Here is a 17,726-nt window from a genome sequence, read left to right as displayed (position 1 = left end):
GTTTTCTCACTTTTAAAAGATGTTAAACATTGTACAACAGTATGAATGACTTCCTTTTTTTCAGAAAAAAAAGGAAGTGCCAAGATCAATATTTATTTTCATAACTACATATTCCAGAAATGAATTACTGTTGCTCTGTTATCACCACACAGTCTTACTTGTTCATGGGAATCAAACCCAGTGATAAAAATATACCTTGTCAGGAGTAACTACAGCTGTTCTTACATGAGGCAGGCCAGTCACACTATTTTGACTCCTTTCACGATAGACTCCGATCCCTGCAACTGTGAGTCAATTATGTGGAAAACCACAAATCCACATTGATAAGAAAGCTGAAAAAAGTGGCTTGGCCATACATAACATATGTTCTTTCATTCTACTGTTGTAGATCTTGCATAAAACTGTTTGAGACACAGGTAGATAAATGTTGTTTATATTTGACCTTACCTAACATAAAGCTTTGTTTGCCTAATTTATTAGTAAAAGGGAGAAGGTACACTGAAATCTGAAGACACGTGTGCAGAAAGAGACTTTCAGAAAAAATTCACTGGAGCAATATGAAAGTGCAAATTACAAGTAGTCTATATGTCCATCACTTGGGAAATGGCAACGAATATTCACTGGACTCCTGCCATGTTTCATCTAATTCCGTAGTCGGCAAGCTACAGCTCAAGGACAGAATACAGCCCACTGTTTTTTGGTTTGTTTATTTGTTTTGTAGAGATAGGGTCTCTCCTTCTTGCCTAGGTTGGTCTCAGATTCTTGGGCTCAAGCAGTTCTCCTGCCTCAGCTTCCCAAAGTGCTGGGATTACAGGCTTGAGCCACTGTGCCTGGCCAGCTCACTGTTTCTGTAAACAAAGTTTCATTGGAACATAACCACATTCATTTGTTTATATATAATCTATAGCTGCTTTCATGATACAGTTGCTGAATTGATTAGCTACAACATAAGACTGTGTGGCCCTCAGTGTTGAAGTAAAATATTTACTATCTAGCCCTTTACAGCAAAAGTTCACTGACCCCTGATCTAAGTTAAAATGTCATCAATTGTAAAATGCACCATTACTTTATGTACCACTAATAAAAAAAGTTATGCCAGTAAAACTGTAATAAGCCATCAATTTTAAGAAGCATTCTGATTTTGGAGACGGTTAAAATATTTAAAAAATAGATCTTAAAATTGGTAAGTTATAAGTATATAGCACTTCAAATAAATGAATTATGGCATTTATATCGACATGGATGAATCTCAAATGTTAAATGTTGAATTAAAAAAAGGAATAAAACAATTTGCAGAATGATATAAACAGCATGATATTATTCATATGACTTAAAAAACACATAAAAAAATGAATGTCTGTAAATGCAGATATGTATAGGTAAACATAATTTAAAAGAATTGGAAAGAGGTAAAGAAAACTCAGGATAGAGGCTCTTCCCTGGAAGGAGGAGAAAGGACCAGGATAATGGTGGAAAACAAGGGGGCAATTGATCTTTATCAGTAATGTTCAACTTTTAAAAGAGGTGATTTACCAATAAAAACTAATTTTTAAAAGCATCAAAATGTGAACAAGCTGGAAGAAAATATGTCAAAATATTAACTGTAGTACATTTTGTAGAGTAGAAATATGAGTGACTGCTTTTTTATCATATCTCACTGTAATTTTAAAGAATGTCATGGTACTAAAAAAGATGAGTCATATTATTTCTGTCTCAATCAAAAGAGATTAAGATTTTTTTAAGTACATGTTAGTCAATTACCTGACATTATAAACTAATCCTGTTTTTCTACTGGGGCATTCAGATTAAACAATATGCAAGTTAGGGCCAAATTTCTTAGTTAAAACTTTTTTTTATAATGGTGGTACAGCTAATCTTTAAAGACAATGCACGTTATTCCTCACCACAAAGAAACTCCAACTAGAAAAGTTAAATGTCAGGTGTGTTTCACCAAACAGAAATAGCTTGTCATGATTCATGTTTCTGATGTCATTTCTTTCAGCCTGACCTCACTTGTTTAGAAATGTACCTTGTGATTTTACAGGAGTTTCTATGTTGTCACATGCAGTGCAGACCCTCTTGTTACTTATTAAATGTATCATTTTGTCATTTGTCTATAGCAAGCCTTCTTAAAATCTTCTCTATCAGGATATTCAGAAATTCAAAACTGTGAGATGGTAATTTACCCCTACCAGATTGTTTCTTCTGATAATGAGGAAATACTCACCTATCACTGCTTTCATTTACTTTCAGTTTTTGTTATTGTTGTTTGAAGCATGTCTTTCTCTCCCTTGGAGTGTTTTGCCAGAAATAACTCATGCTGCCTGCCTTTCAGGATTCGAAAAGTGAGATCTGCCCAAGAAAGTGGTAGCAAGAACTGTGGTCATGGTGGCCTTGAGTCTGTGAAGCTGTAGTGTCTGAGACAATGTTCCCATGCCACCAGAACCAAAATGGGGTGGTGTGCATCTCACCATGTAACTCCACTCTTTCTTTTTCCAGTTCAATTTCACCATTTAGTATTGAGAGCACAAGACGCCAGAGACGGTCTGAATCCCCAGACTCCAGAAAACGGCGTATCCACAGATGTGATTTTGAGGGATGCAACAAAGTGTACACAAAAAGTTCTCACCTGAAGGCTCACCGGAGGACACATACAGGTACCGCTCTGCAGGGCTTCTCACCTGTGAGCCAGTGAGAGTCCATAAAGCGCCGGCCACTTACCTCGGGAGCCTTTCGTACTCATTCATCCTGTGTACCTCTCAAGTCCAGTTCCCTCCTTCTAGGCGGAATGTATTCTCTCTCTCGAGAAAGAGAGAAACTTGAGAAACCTGTGAAGTATTTGAGCTTTTAAAATGTTGGGAACACAGTGATCTAGTAGTCTTTCTCACAGTCAGCATCACCACTTAATCATTATATAGTCTATCAGTTTTAAAAAATGTCCACATGGCACATCAAAGAAGAAGCTGAACAAAATTATTCTCTTAAAGTTAGTATTTTATCCATTCCTTTAGATGATGCTTTTTGCTCTCCTCAAAACTCTCTCCCAAATAGCAAATAGGTAAACAACTGAAAAATAAAAAATGACAGATACGTAGCATTGTGGGAAGTTTTTACAAACATTCAGGCATAACTCCATTTGATTCACACTGGTATTTTTTTTATATAGGGAGAGGAGTTTTAGTATTGACAGTTTACAGAAAAGGAAATTGATACCACAATTGACTCACTGCCTTTGCCACTGTTCCCCCATCCATCTAGGAAATGAACTGGTGACTCTGCACTTAGCCCCTGCCCATCCCATCCTCTGCCTTCTGTGTCCCTCAGCTGGCATCCTCTGGCTTCCTGAGCTTCCAGTTCCTCCAGGATGCCTCCAGTGCAAGGCCCTGGCAAGAGACTGAAGATAGGAAGAGGGCCCCACAGTTCCACCACCTCTTCTAAGAAGAGTGGTGACTGGACTGCGTGAAGCCCAAAGAAGCCGATAGAGCAGGGAAATTCATTCACACATTCCCGGTAAAACATGGCTCACAGCAAGCAAGTCCAGTCCAGCGTCTTTCCTTGACAGCATCTGCCACTGACTGGAAGCTTCAGATGTAACAGATTCCCATCTCAGACATGTGAAAAGAACTGTACTCTGTAAACTGCCTCCCAGCTTAGGTATCAAAATAATTGAAATTAGCATCCTTTTCCATTTAGCCCATGTTCCATCTCTGCTCCCTGTTCTTTTCCCTTTCCTACTTAATTAGAGACAGGGTCTCACTATGTTGGCCAGGCTGGTCTTGAACTCCTGGGCTCAAGTGGTCCTTCCACCTTGGCCTTTCAGAGTTCTGGGATTACAGGTGTGAGCCACTGCACCCAGCCTCTCTTCTACTTATTCTAGATTCTTCCTTTTCTACGATTCTGAGCTTCCCAATGAAAGGTTTTTATCTGTTTCTTAGGCTCTATTTTTAAGTCAGTTTCTTTATCATTAAGGCAAAGAATGAGTGTGAAGACATGGAAATTGAGTAAGTATATTCCATCCTACCAGTAGATAGTGAACACAGATCATGGCAGTCAGTATGATTAGACCATATTACTGACTTTATAGGAGCATTTCTGTTTTTAAAAAAATGACTTTCTACAATGAATCATCACATATTTTGAGTTATTCCTATTCTCTTTGAGTTTTCTGGAATACATATTAGCCTCGTTTTCACACAGACACCTCTACTCCTCTTACCCAAGTGATGAACAGTGAAAGAGAGGAAAATTTTTAATCAGGTACTATTAAAGGATTTAACTCCATGGCAGTATAGGATTGCATCTTACAGATTCTAACATACACCATGAGAGCAGAGGAGACATCATTTATGCATTGTAATTCAAAACAATCTGAACCTTGAATGCTATGCTGAAGCAGAATTGATTAGCTTGGCTATTAATACAATGAAATCACAGACTCTAAGGGTCAGAATGGACTTTATATGTGACAGTCTAGTGTTTCCTAATTCGGGGAACCCCTTGCATGTCATATTTCACAGAGAGCAAGTCACTGCTGTGCAGTTTTCTGCATACTTATGTGTATTTTTAAAAATTTGTTATTAACAACCAGATGGTTGTAGCTGTTATTATCTCTTTGGCACTTCTGGCTGACTATTGTTCCCACATTAGTAGTTTAACCAACTCTCCTTAAATGCTCTGAGTGGCCGCATATTCTTCTGCAACACAATCTGAAGACAGAGTTCTCCTCTCTTACAATGTCCAGTAACCTCTTACGGTGCTGTTTAGGTCTTGGAACCTTCTGGTTGAACAGAATGGCTCTAATGATAATGCTATAATTTTCACTCACTGGCCCCGGTGTCCCTCTCAACACTGTCATGAACCAACTAACATCTTAATTCTCCAAATCAAACACCTCCAGTTTTCTCAGCCGTGTCTTTGTAGATACACTCCAACTGATCACTGTGTCTTTTTAAGTTTTCATACCACAAATTGAGGGAACACATCCGTGAACGGACTTCTCTTAATACAGGCATACCTCAAAGATACTGTGGGTTCAGTTCCCGACCATCCCAATAAAGTAAATATCACAAGAAAGCACGTCACACAATTTTTTTGTTTCCCTATTACATTTAAAAGTTGTGTTTATACTATACTCAAGTGTGCAATAGCATTGTCTAAAAAAAGTACATAATTAAAAAGCACTTCATTGCTCACAAGTACTAACAGTCATCTGAGCCTTTAGAGTCGTAATCTTTTGACTAGTGGAGGGTCTTGCCTCTGTGTTGATGGCTGCTGACTGATCAGGGTGATAGTTGCTAAAGGTTGGAGTGGCTGTGGAAATTTCTTAAGACAGCAATAAAGTTTGCCACATCAGTGGACTCTTGTTTCATAGAAGATTTCCCTGTAGCATATTGTGCTGTTTCATAACATTTTACCCACCATAGAACTTCTTTCTAAATTGCAGTCAATCTTCTGATGCTGCTTTATCAACTAAGTTTATAAAATCTTCTAAATCCTTCATTGTAATTTTGACAGTGTTGACAGCATCTTCACTGGGAATACATTCCATTTCAAGAATCACTTTTTTTGCTCATCCGTAAGAAGCAGTTCCTCATTCATTCAAGTTTTATCATGAGATTGCAGGAATTCAGTCACATCTTCAGGCTCCACTTCTAATTCTTTTTTTTTTTTTTTTTTTTTTGGCATGGAGTTTCGCTCTTGTTACCCAGGCTGGAGTGCAATGGCGCAATCTCGGCTTACCTCAGCCTCCGCCTCCCAGTTTCAAGTGAGTCTCCTGCCTCAGCCTCCCAAGTAGCTGGGATTACAGGCATGTGCCACCACGCCTGGCTAGTTTTGTATTTTTAGTAGAGACAGGGTTTCTTCATGTTGGTCAGGCTGGTCTCGAACTCCCGACCTCAGGTGATCTGCCCACCTCAGCCTCCCAAAGTGCTGGGATTACAGGCGTGAGCCACCGCGCCAGTCTCCACTTCTAATTGTAATTCTCCTGCTATTTCCACCACATCTGCAATTCCTTTCTCCATGGAAGCCCTGAATCCCTCAAAGTCATCGATGAGGATTGAATGAACTACTTCCACATTCCTGTTCATGTTGATTTTTGACTTATCATGAATGACAAATGTTCCTAATGGCATCTAGAATGGTGAATCCTCTCCAGGGGTTTTTAAATTTAATTTGCCTGGATTCACAAGAGGAATCACTAGCTATGGAGCTATAGTCTTACGAAATGTATTTCTTAAATGATAAGACTTAAAAGTCAAAATGACTCCTTGATCCGTGGACTGAAGAATGCATGTTGTGCTAGCAGGCAGAAAAACAACATCCATCTTCTTGTACATCTCATCAGAGCTCTAGGGTGACCAGGTGCATTGTCAGTGAGCAGTAATATTTCTCAAGGAATCTTTTTTTCTGAGCAGTAGGCCTCAACAGTGGGCTTAAAACATTCAGTAAACCATGCTGTAAAATCCAAGCTTTGTTGTTACATTTATACAGCACAAGCAGATTTAGCATTAGATTTAGCATAATTCTTTAAGGGCCCTAGGATTTTCAGAATAGTATATGAGCCTTGGCTTCAGCTGAAGGTTACTGTCTCCATTAGTCCCTACAAGAGTCCATCTGTCCTTTGAAGCTTTAAAGCTAGGCATTGACTTCTCCTCTCTAGCTCAGAAAGTCCTACATGACATCTTTCAATAGGAGGGTATATCATCTACATTGAAAATCTGTAGTTTAGTATGGCTACCTTCATCAGTGATCTTAGCTAGATCTTCTGGATAACTTGCTGCAGCTTCTACATCAGCACTTGCTGCTACAACTTGCACTTATATGTTGTGGAGACAGCTTCTGTCCTTAAACCTCATGAACCAACCTCCGCTAGCTTCCAACTTGCCTTCTGCAGCTTTCTTACCTCTCTCAGCCTTGAAGAATTGAAGAGTGGCCCTTGCTCTGGATTAGGCTTTAGCTTTGGGGGATATTGTAACTGGTTTGATCTTCTATCCAGACCACTCAAACTTTCTCCAAATCAGCGATAAGGCTGTTTTGCTTTCTTATCATTTGTGTGTTAACTGGAATAACATTTTAATTTCCTTCTGGAACTTTTCCTTTGCTTTCATAACTTGGCTAACTGGCTCAAGAGGCCTAGCTTCCAGCCCGTCTCAGCTTTCGAAGTGCCTGACTCGCTAAGCATAATCATTTATAGCTTTTGATTTAAAGTGAAAGATGTATGACTTTTCCTTTCACTTGAACACTTAGGGTTACTAACTGGCCTAATTTCAATATTGTTGTGTCTCAAGGAATAGGGGGGCTCAAGAAGAGGGAGTAAGATGGGCTAGCAGCTGGTCAGTGATGCAGTCACAACACACACAACATTTATCCATTAAGTTTGCCGTCTTGCGTACAGTTCATCGAACCCAAAACAATTACAGTAGAAACATCAAAGGTCACTGATCACAGATCACCATACAAAATATAATAATAATTTAAAAGTTTGAAATATTGTGACAGTTACCCAAGTATCACACAAAGATGCAAAATGAGCACATGCTCTTGGGAAAATGGCGCCAGTAAACTTGTTTGACATAGGATTGCCACAAAACTTGAACTTGTAAACACACACACACACACAGACAATATCTTCGAAATGCAATGAAGTGAAGTGCAGGAAAATAAGATATGCCTGTATATGCAAAAATGGTGTTAAGTTTTTTAGCAGTTTACTCTATTAGGTTATCTAAATCAAAAACTGCTAACAACTGTATCTTGTCTATCCGTTGTACCTATAATAGATTTATTTTAAACCTAAACATGCCATGTTGTATGTGTGGTTGGAGCTGTCCCTTAATGATGGCTTTGCTTGGAAGTAGTGTGTTCCCTATCACTGAAAGTGTTGAGGCACAGGCTGGAAATACAGGACAGAATCATTATTCTGAGGGTTGCACATACTTTTTCAAGTCTAAGAAATAATTATTCTATATTCATTTTCTTGATTTGGGCCCATTATTCTAATAAATTGAAATGACTTGAAAGTTCTCCCTACCCACTTTGCTTTTATTATTTTTGCTGTCTGTTTCAGCTTCTTCATCTGTGCCAGGTAATTGATGAATGTATTGAATGGGATGCGTTCAAGGAAAAAACCCTAAGACATGATCCGAGAGGCCTCCATTCAGATAGGTCTTAATTCTTTAAACAGTAGCCAGAATCCACCTAGCTCTCCTGTTTCCAGCTCACATTTCTCTGCCTCACAATTAAATCTAAATGTCCTTGTGAAATACCTGCCCAAAACCAAGATACGTCAAATCCATTCATCCACTTACCAGAGAGATAGTTACTATGTGCAGTCATGGCTTCCTTGAACTATTATCAGTCAAATAACATTATTTTTAGAAAGAAAAAAAGTGAAATTTGGTTGATTTTCTGTAACTAGTTCAAAATGAGCCCATCCTGACTTCTGATTTATAATTATGTATAAGATTTTGTAACAGTGTTCAAAATGAAATCAAAACTAGTTCTATAGGGAATCAGGTTGGTTTGCATGCTCTTAGTAAACATCTTCTTAGCCTTACCTTTGCTTCAGGCATACTGAGTAGGTTACTTGTGTGTGACCAACAATTAATTTGGAGTTTGGGATTATACCAATTGACTTACGAGAGCCATGCACGCTATGGGAGGGGAGTAAGTATCATTGAGAAACTTGCTTTGAGAAAGTTAATGTTGCCTTTAATGCTTGATCTTTTTGTACCATATAAGTACCTGATCAGTCATCTTTTTATTTACAACTTAGTGGGTATTTGAAAGAGGTACATTTTCTAGATATTAGCAAAGAATTTAGAATAGAAAAAAATGATGAGGAGTGCCTTTCTAAATTAAAAATAAGTATATTTTCATGAGTGTGCAGTTTAGATAATAACACGAAGATGTGACCAAGTATTTTTGAATGAGTTTATTAATGGCCGCTTGTGCTTAATCATTTAAGGCATGTCAAAAAAAGGAAAAAATATATCTCAGCCATCACATACACATTATTATCAGCAGGTTAATTATTTATATCCACTGTCTAAATTGTGGGTCTCTGTACATGAAGCAGTTTACAGAGTATTTAAATAAATATGCATATTCACAAATAAATATTAGTACTTAAATGAGTATGCATTGCCATTTAAATTAATATGGTCATTTAAATATGTGCTATACAAAACAATTATGCACTATGGATTCCCTCACGTTAAGAATTCTATTGCTTATTAACTGATTTGCATTTGAATTTTAGAAGAAAATAATTTTGTGAATTTGGTTTTGCTCCTTAGAATTCTCACTATTTTCTAAAAAATAAATGCTCTAGTAATTTCTACAATGCAGTAAAAGCAAGTAACATTCAGGCATCAGTGATTCCTACAGCCACTAGATGGTGCACCAGAACCAGATGTTGGGTCTAGTCTAGAAGAGGGTCTGAAAAGAAACTAGTACTCTAACAGTATGTATGACATGACATTAAAATGGAACAATGACACTGACATTATCAGTGTTCTGCAGAATATTACAATTTAATGATGAATTTTTAAAAAGGCAAAATAAAGATAAAATCAAATTTTTTTTGCAAAGGAATTGCAATATGTAAAAATAGTCTGTTCAAATGAATCTGGAAATATTTTCTATCCCCAATTGACATACTGTTCTCTGATAAATTTGTGAGGCCCAGTAGGTAATCCTGTATAATATTCATTTTAATTCATATGAAAGCCATACACCTCTAACCTTAAAAATTAGTAAACTTAAGGTAGTCACATTTCTTAGGAATTATTCATATCTGAATTTTGTACATAAAGGAAGTTTATTCATATAGACACTTAAAAATATTAAGCAATTCTGATTTAATGGTTTCCAGAGTATGATCTTCCCTACCTTTATGAAACCACACATTATTTAATAATTTTTCTCTTGATGAGTGAAGTCTCTGTAGTTAATATCAAATACTATTACATGTTTATTCCATTAATTATATTTGATTACATATTTGGAATGCACACACACATATGTACACACGCCCCTCCACACATAGCGATCCTAAATGATTGCAGATTCTGTCTTTTCTCACTTTCTTACTTGCCTCATCATTTCTTGCTGCTATTCCTGTATTTCTTGCTTCTAATTTGAATCTTCATCTTCATTTACTGGATGAGATTCTGAAGTGGTTTGAGGATATTCCTACAAAGAAAATCAGGGGCTTTGTGACAGCTGTGCATCCTGGTGGCCTTTTGTTCGCAGGTGCTTGTGGTTGCTAGATCTTAACTTCAGATGAGTGAGTGCTGCTGTTCATGACTTCACATCTGTATTCATTAATTAAATAGCTCATTCCACATAAAGCTCCATTTCAGACCCCCCCATCTAGGTTCCTTGTTAGATAAAGCATAGTGCTTAGTGATGCCAAGATAATAAATCATTTAAGAGCACACTGACATTTTTCAAGGAAAAATCCTCTCCCCGTAAGTTGTTTGTAAGTCCTGATCGAATAGCTCATGAATATGAGCTATATTGGTAACTGCTGAGACATTAGAAAATATAATAGAAATATCACCAAACTTGAAGTCCAGAGACAGAACTTTCAATCTCTTTGGCCCCTAACTTGTTGGTGAACTTAGACAAACTACTTGTGTGAATCTCAGGTTTTCTTTTTTACCTTTGAACACAAACATACCTCTTCGAGTGCTTTACATATTCTCATCACACATGTAAATCCCTGGAAAGGGGCAAGGGTAGGGCACGTGGACATGGGCAGGTATTAGGAAAGCAGTAGAGCCGGGATTGAAATTCTGGTTTCTCTCGAGCCTATGCTTGTCCTTATATCTGGTTTCAGACTAGTTTGCTGATAACCTACGAGTCTTCTCTCTTCACTGGAACCATGCTCCTATGCATGTCTACCCAGCAGTACCTACCTGTTCAGCATCAGCCCTTCAGGGACGGTAAAGTAATGAGAGAGCAAGAGACTTTAATCTGTTTTTAAGGCTTTAATTAACATAGAGTGGTCTTTCTCCGTAGTCTACTAAAATTTAGTTAGAAGCCAGTGAGAAGATGTGGACCAAAAGCATTAATCATTAAATAAAATTAAATAGGCTGCTCTTGAGTGCTTGTTTGGCACACAGCTCTTTGAATGTAATGGGTGCCGTGTACAAATGAAGACAGCAAGGAGTCCTAAATCTGGTGGGAGAGACGGCCTCATTCACACATATCCAGCATATAAAATAATACGTAATAGGAAAGCCCTGAGCGAGCTCTATGCAGGTTGCTACAGCAGCACTGAAGGGGTCGTTGGTCCTGACTGGGGGGCTACAGCGAGCATCACCTGCCTTTGCAGACAAGCATGTTTCAGTGCCACCTCCAACAAGGAAAACAAAACATTTGGATTGGTAACAAAATGTTTTGCAGGTGTAGCACTTATTTTCATCAATGGGGAAGAGAGTCATTTTAACCTGTCATGGAGGGTTACTGTTTAGACACACATGCTTAAGATTTACAATGAATGGAATGTAGGCAACCATTCTGTACATAGTTGATCAAATTTTGTTTTAAAAGTTTTACCTTATTTTTTATTTAAAAAACAGTTGAGCTTTTTTCCTGTATTTAGAAAAGACTTCTAAACCTATCAATTAAAAATAAGTTGATCTTTTGTCCTATATTTAGAAAAGACTTCTAAACCTATCCATATTACCTCATTTAAATAAATAACTAAATGAGTTGTGTTTCATAATTCTGTTTGTGTTAGCACATAAATTATCAATGACAGTGCAAAGTTAAAGATGCCATTGGTTTTTTTGTTTGTTTGTTTGTTTGTTTTGAGATGGAGTCTCACTCTGTCGCCAGGCTAGAGGAGTACAGTGGCACGATCTCGGCTCACTGCAACCTCTGCCTCCCAGGTTCAAGTGATTCTCCTGCCTCAGCCTCCCAAGTGGCTGGGACTGCAAGTGTGTGCCACCACGCCCAGCTAATTTTTGTATTTTTAATAGAGACGGGGTTTCACCATGTTGGACAGGATGGTCTCGATCTCATGACCTCGTGATCCACCCGCCTCTACTTCCCAAAGTGCTGGGATTACAGGCGTGAGCCACTGCACCCGGCCGCCATGGGATCTTTATAGTGTCTTTGCGACATCATTCTCCTTCCTTTGCTTCTGGCTTCATTTTATCCATACATCCATCAAAGCTGGGTTATATAAAAGGTATGGAATAATAATATCTTCAGTCTTTCTACTTTCTCTCATTCTGCCTAAGAATAACTAGATTTGAGTGTTGGTCATATCCTAAATGGTAAAATTAACTACTAATATAAAATTTGTGGTTTTAATGGAATTATTAAAGACAATAAGGAATTGTATTTTGATAGAACATAGATTCATCATTAAAGAATATATAAAAATAGGATTGGGCGCATTGGCTTACACCTGTAATCCTAGCTCTTTGGGAGGCTGACGTGGGAGGATCATCTGAGGTCAGGACTTCTAGAACAGCCTGGCCAACGTGGCAAAAGCCATCTCTACTAAAATTACAAAAATTAGCTGGGCATGGTGGTGTACACCTGTAGTACCAGCTACTCAGGAGTCTGAGGCAAGAGCATCGCTTGAACCTGGGAGGCAGAGGTTGCAGTGAGCTGAGACCGTGCCACTGCACTCCAGCCTGGGTGACAGAGCAAGATTCCATCTCAAAATAAATAAATAAATAAAATGTTGATTCATAATGCTTATGATAATTCAATTAAAAATCTCCATAACTAAGAATAATAGAATTGTAAGAGATATATTTTAAATGTTAAAATAATGCTCATTTGAGCAACAAAATACAAGGCTCAGTCACACGTTACTAATTTCAGAGGTTTAAAGCAAAATATTTGTTTGCAGACTAGAACTGTAAGTGGCACTAGTATTAAATGATACCTCACAAATATATTTTTATTTTCAAAAGTATGTATTCTAATTCATTAGACAAGAAAACATTATAGAATAGATAGAAGGTAAACAGTGTACTCTCTTTGTCTCACAAAATAGATTACTCTTATGTTGACCTTCCTATGTTCTATTTTTAAAAGAACAAAGTATTTAAATTAAAGTAGTTTCACTCCTTTGATCAACCAGTCTTTATTAGCACACAGCACTAATGTGTTAGGCCCTGGGGATACAGTGGTAAGAAGGCTCAAAGTCATCCACAGTATGGCACTGCTGAGTCGGACAGAGAGGAAGACCTTCAATCACAGCGTGGTGTGAAGAGAGTGTCTCAGGGTACTATGGGGCCAACAAGTGGCATGATCATATTATCTTTCAAAAAGTTTTCTTTCTCTACAGCATGGACAATAAATTGGTGTGCATAGGAGGCAAGACGGAGAAACAGAATCATTAGAAACTGGTCCTGGTAAAAGGTGGAAAGGACCTAAAGCAAGGTAGACCACCACTGTGGGGATAAACTGGGAGGATTGCTGGATAGATTTTAGAAGGCAGAACTGGCAGATGTAATTATCAGAGTGGGGCAGGCAGGGAGTCACACAGAGGGAAGAGTCCAAGAAATCTCTCCAGCTGGAGACATTGATGATTTGGTACCTGAGTAGATGGAATTACTGTTTTTCCAGAAAAACCGGAAGAGGAACATGTTTAGGTGGTAAATGCTGAGCAAGTTTTGGTCGTATTGAAGATGCTTTCAGACCACCAGTTGGAAATGTCCTGTCTCCCTCTCTGGCGCTTAGGAGAGAGACTGAGGTATAGCTGCTTAGGAGTCTTTTCCCTTATAGGTTGTAGTGGAAGACATATGAGCCAAGAGGAACACCTGCCACGTGAGAAGTTAAGTCAAAATCTTTGGAAACATTTATGCAACAGGTAAAGGAAGAGGTCTCTGCAAAAGAAACCAAGGAAAAAGTAACCAGTCACATAGGAAAAGAAAGGTCACTATGTAGAAATGAAAACTCAGAACAGCCAAATAAAATATTGTCTTTTGACCTTGAACTTTTTACTTACACTAAAGTTCACTTTTATTATGGGATATTTTAGTTCACTTATATTGGATTTCTGGGTGAGAAGGGCTAGCCTGTGTTTGTTAACACTATTGTCTGTCCTGTGAGTAGTAGCTCACATTTGCAATCTCCGTGCCCAGTTCTGACCAGATATCCTGGTTTATGACAGCACTAATTTAAAATGTTGAGAGGCAGGGTGAGTGGTAATTGAGACACATGCTAACCAGGTGACGACACTGGGTGAAGGTGGGGTTAGTTATTGCAACGACTTCTTTAGGAAGTTGTCAAAATTAAATGAGGTAATATCCATAAAGCTCTTAGAGCAAAGTATGGTACATGGAAAGTACTATATGCTTTAGCAAATATAATTTTTATCAACAATACTTATTAGAGAGTATGCAGTATTATTTAGAGGAGGAAAGAAGGAACCCACTTGGTCTTCATAATACCTAATGAAAAAGATAGTCAATTCAGTCCAGGCAATTCAGTAGGATGGAGACTGGCATATTGATTACTTATTTGATTGAATTGACAGGACCAAATGGACATTATGGAATAGATTGGTCTGCTTGGCCTATAAAGTAGCTTTATACTTTAAAATGTTAAGAAAATCAGCATCAGGATTGGCATCCACTTACCCCAAAACTATAATTAATTGCTGAAAAAATAGCAAACAGGATCCATTTTTAACTTTATATTATTTTTATTTCTTTATACAAACAGAAATACCCTGAATTTTGTAAATATAAAATATCCTTTATTGAGTGGGTATTATTTGCCAGGTATGTAGTGTGTGTATTTTTGAGTTTCCCAACAGTGCTGCAGGAGTAAATGGCATTCCTGTTTTACAGATGAGGAAACTGGGAAGCTTTCAAACTGGGAAGCTTTCAGAAAGCTTAACTTTTTGGCCTTGGATCGATCTCATATAGATGACTAAGCCTGTATATGGCTGTGTGCTCTTTCAGATTTCAAAACCTGTGGTATTGTATGCTGCCGTAACCTATGAAGAGGTATAGCCGCCTGGTCTATCTGTAGACAAGTCAGGGGCCTTGTAATCTCAGCTCTTTCCTGGCCTCTAGGTTTCAGTTTCCTCATCTTGAAGATACCTAATTTCCTTCCAGATCTAGATTCTGTGAACTTTCATGAACTAATGTAACAGAAACCAGAAGACAAGATAGGAATCTTGATTCTCGTTTTTTTCCTCATATGCAAATACCATTCCTCAAGTGAAACAGATTGTCACAGCAAATACGTTGAGCCTTGAATGTAATGAAGCTCATTTGTCAGTGTCTGGGGCCCCGTAACTTTATAAAAGTTAAACAGGGACACGTTTCAGAAATGCACTTCTGAACCTAAGAAAATGCCTGTGCTTCCTGTTGCAAAAGGTGTTCTTTTCAGTTGCTTGAGAAAATAATAGAGAAGCTGATGAGAACATGGGTGTTTTGTTTAACACAGGCTTTTTCAAACTGCACATTCCTCTTATGTGCGTTGCTCACACGTCATTTTAATATGAAAGGGCACCTGTCTTTTGTCTCAGTACACATTTACCTTTCAGCATTTCAGATGGCGAAATGGGAGGTACCTGAAAAAGTTATTTTTGTTTGGTGGGTTTTGGGAATCCATTCAATACCTGGTGTTTTCTTTAGACTTTATTCTGCCTTCTGCTGGGTAAATGTCATGGAAATGCACTTAGTGACTCTTAATCCTTTTCTTTAACCAAAATTGAAAGAGACAGCCGTTTCCATAATCAATCAGTTGGTTATTTCAAGAAAAAACAAAACAAAACCCTGATGTGAGTTTTTGTTTTCCCAGAACACTTAGTCTATTTAAATATTACCTACATTTTTATATGCTGCATGTACATACAAAGTTGTATTTAACATGAACTCCGAAATGGAGTTACAGAGTTTTTTCAGGATGAACAATAACAACCACACCTCCCCCACCCTTTGTGTGTGTGTGTGTGGTATGTTGTCTTTTTTAACATTTAGGGGACTATTTCACTTTAAAAAACAGATGCTCTTCTTATTAGCGTTGGTTAACACGTTTCTTTTTCAGAAGTTTTCCTAGTTTAGTCCAGGTGTTTCACAGAACTGGAGAAGCACAGGTTGTGGTGAAAATGGTCATATTCTTTTTTTTTAAATACAAAACCTGGAAGTGGCCTAAGGATTTATCATGGGACATAGAGACCATCCCTTCAGAATTGAAGACCTAGAAGTTAATAAACTATACACCAAGCACTGGCATAGTATCACCCAGCTAGCCACCCGTTACCCAACTAGTGTCCTTTGATTTTTCTCTTTACATCAAAAATGTAATGTCTCAACTTAAACCAAAAAAACTTATTAAGATTTATTGGCAAAGAAATGCACAATACCTTTTTCTGTAAGTTTGCTCTTTCACAGATTTAATATAAGAAACAAAAATCAAAGATTATCAAATCAAAGTCAAAACTTTAGATTATTCAGAAAAATATAAAACACATTTTTAAAGACTATTGTCAAAAGGGGTTGACTGTGTACTTGTGAGTTAGACAAAAGAAGCAAAGAAGGTAGGTAGGCTGTCTTTATTTTTAGCTTATTTCCAGAGAAAATAGTTTTGAATAACACATTTGCACATTCCTCTTATGTGTGTTACAGAATTCAAGTAATTTGAAGAATTCTAATTCAAATGAATTTAAGGGAAATGCATTATTTCTAAAGAAATTAATAGAAATCAAGTTTCTGATCACCATTGTTCAACCTGATGCAGAGTCACCCAGGTGCAGCAGCAGCTCAGGCCCTGGGAGGGGTCTGACTCCATTTATTGTCCCAGCCAACTCTTTTCATAGGAACATTTTCATGGAAAATTCACCATTCTGTCCCTGCTGCTGACTTTTTAAAAATTATATTTAGCTTTCTATTTTCTAGCAAGTTTTTAAAGGAAAGAAGACAAAAAGGACAATTCTGTTCTTTATTATAGCCTTTCAGGGCTCATTTACACATACTACTGGATATCTTACAAACTTAATTATCTTTCTAATTAGTTTTTTTACTCTCATCATGAAGTTAGTTTCTGCTATCTTAATGTGTTTATAAGATTGTGTGCTTTAAATTACTTCAAAGCACAAATATAAGATACAGTGTCCTGTTAAAACACAATGCTGCTCAAATTTTTGGTATCCATTTCTAAAATTTGACTAAAGAGAGCACTTACAGACTTTCTTTCCTGTTTTGTTTTGTTTTTTTTTTAATGCAATACTAGGCACTGGGCGTGTATAATGAAAACAGGTCTCTCTTGAGCTCTCTGGCTGGACACAGTAGCCATCTTCTCTTCCCCTACCCCCATAGCTCAGCCTCTAATTTTGAGGAGAGAATTGAAGATATTGTTTTCTTTTTTTTTAAGCATGGTGAGAGAATGCTTAAATTCTAGTTTTATTAATGGGGCAATGGGAGCGAAGAATATTATGCATAGGATTTTTGGGGGGATCATGTTTTTATAAGGAAAATTTCAAGGAAAATTCATTTTATCACTTAGATAATTAAATTACGTTTTCTGATATACTTTCTTCCCCCTCCCCCATATAGGAAAGGTTTTCATCCTTATTATGTGCCTTCATTAGTTACTTAGCCCCAAATAGCTTATAAATTTTTTTATTATTTTTTCTTTTTAATTTATTAATTTATTAATTTATTTTTTTTTTTTTGAGACAGAGTCTTGCTCTGTCACCCAGGCTGGAGTGCGGTAGCACCATCTCAGCTCACTGCAAC

The 17,726-nt window shown here is 37.5% G+C and overlaps 1 protein-coding gene across 9 annotated transcripts in view; it reads left to right on the top strand.

The window, feature by feature from the left end:
* KLF12 (KLF transcription factor 12) overlaps nt 1-17,726 on the top strand; it is a 618,595-nt gene that overhangs the window by 586,763 nt on the left and 14,106 nt on the right. For 6 of the 9 annotated variants that reach the window (XM_055360484.2, XM_055360485.2, XM_055360489.2 and 3 more), the window contains one exon: nt 2,500-2,657. In XM_055360484.2, the coding sequence (XP_055216459.1) occupies nt 2,500-2,657 (158 nt within the window). Of the gene's footprint in view, nt 1-2,499; nt 2,658-13,758; nt 13,970-17,726 lie in introns of those variants that run through there. The other 3 variants (XM_063697412.1, XM_063697410.1, XM_063697411.1) reach the window with 1 other exon arrangement.

Source organism: Gorilla gorilla, chromosome 14 (assembly GCF_029281585.2).
Source record: "Gorilla gorilla gorilla isolate KB3781 chromosome 14, NHGRI_mGorGor1-v2.1_pri, whole genome shotgun sequence".
NCBI lineage: Eukaryota > Metazoa > Chordata > Mammalia > Primates > Hominidae > Gorilla > Gorilla gorilla.
The sequence above is the reverse complement of the archived record's forward strand: the minus strand, read 5'-3'. Positions and strand labels throughout refer to the sequence as shown.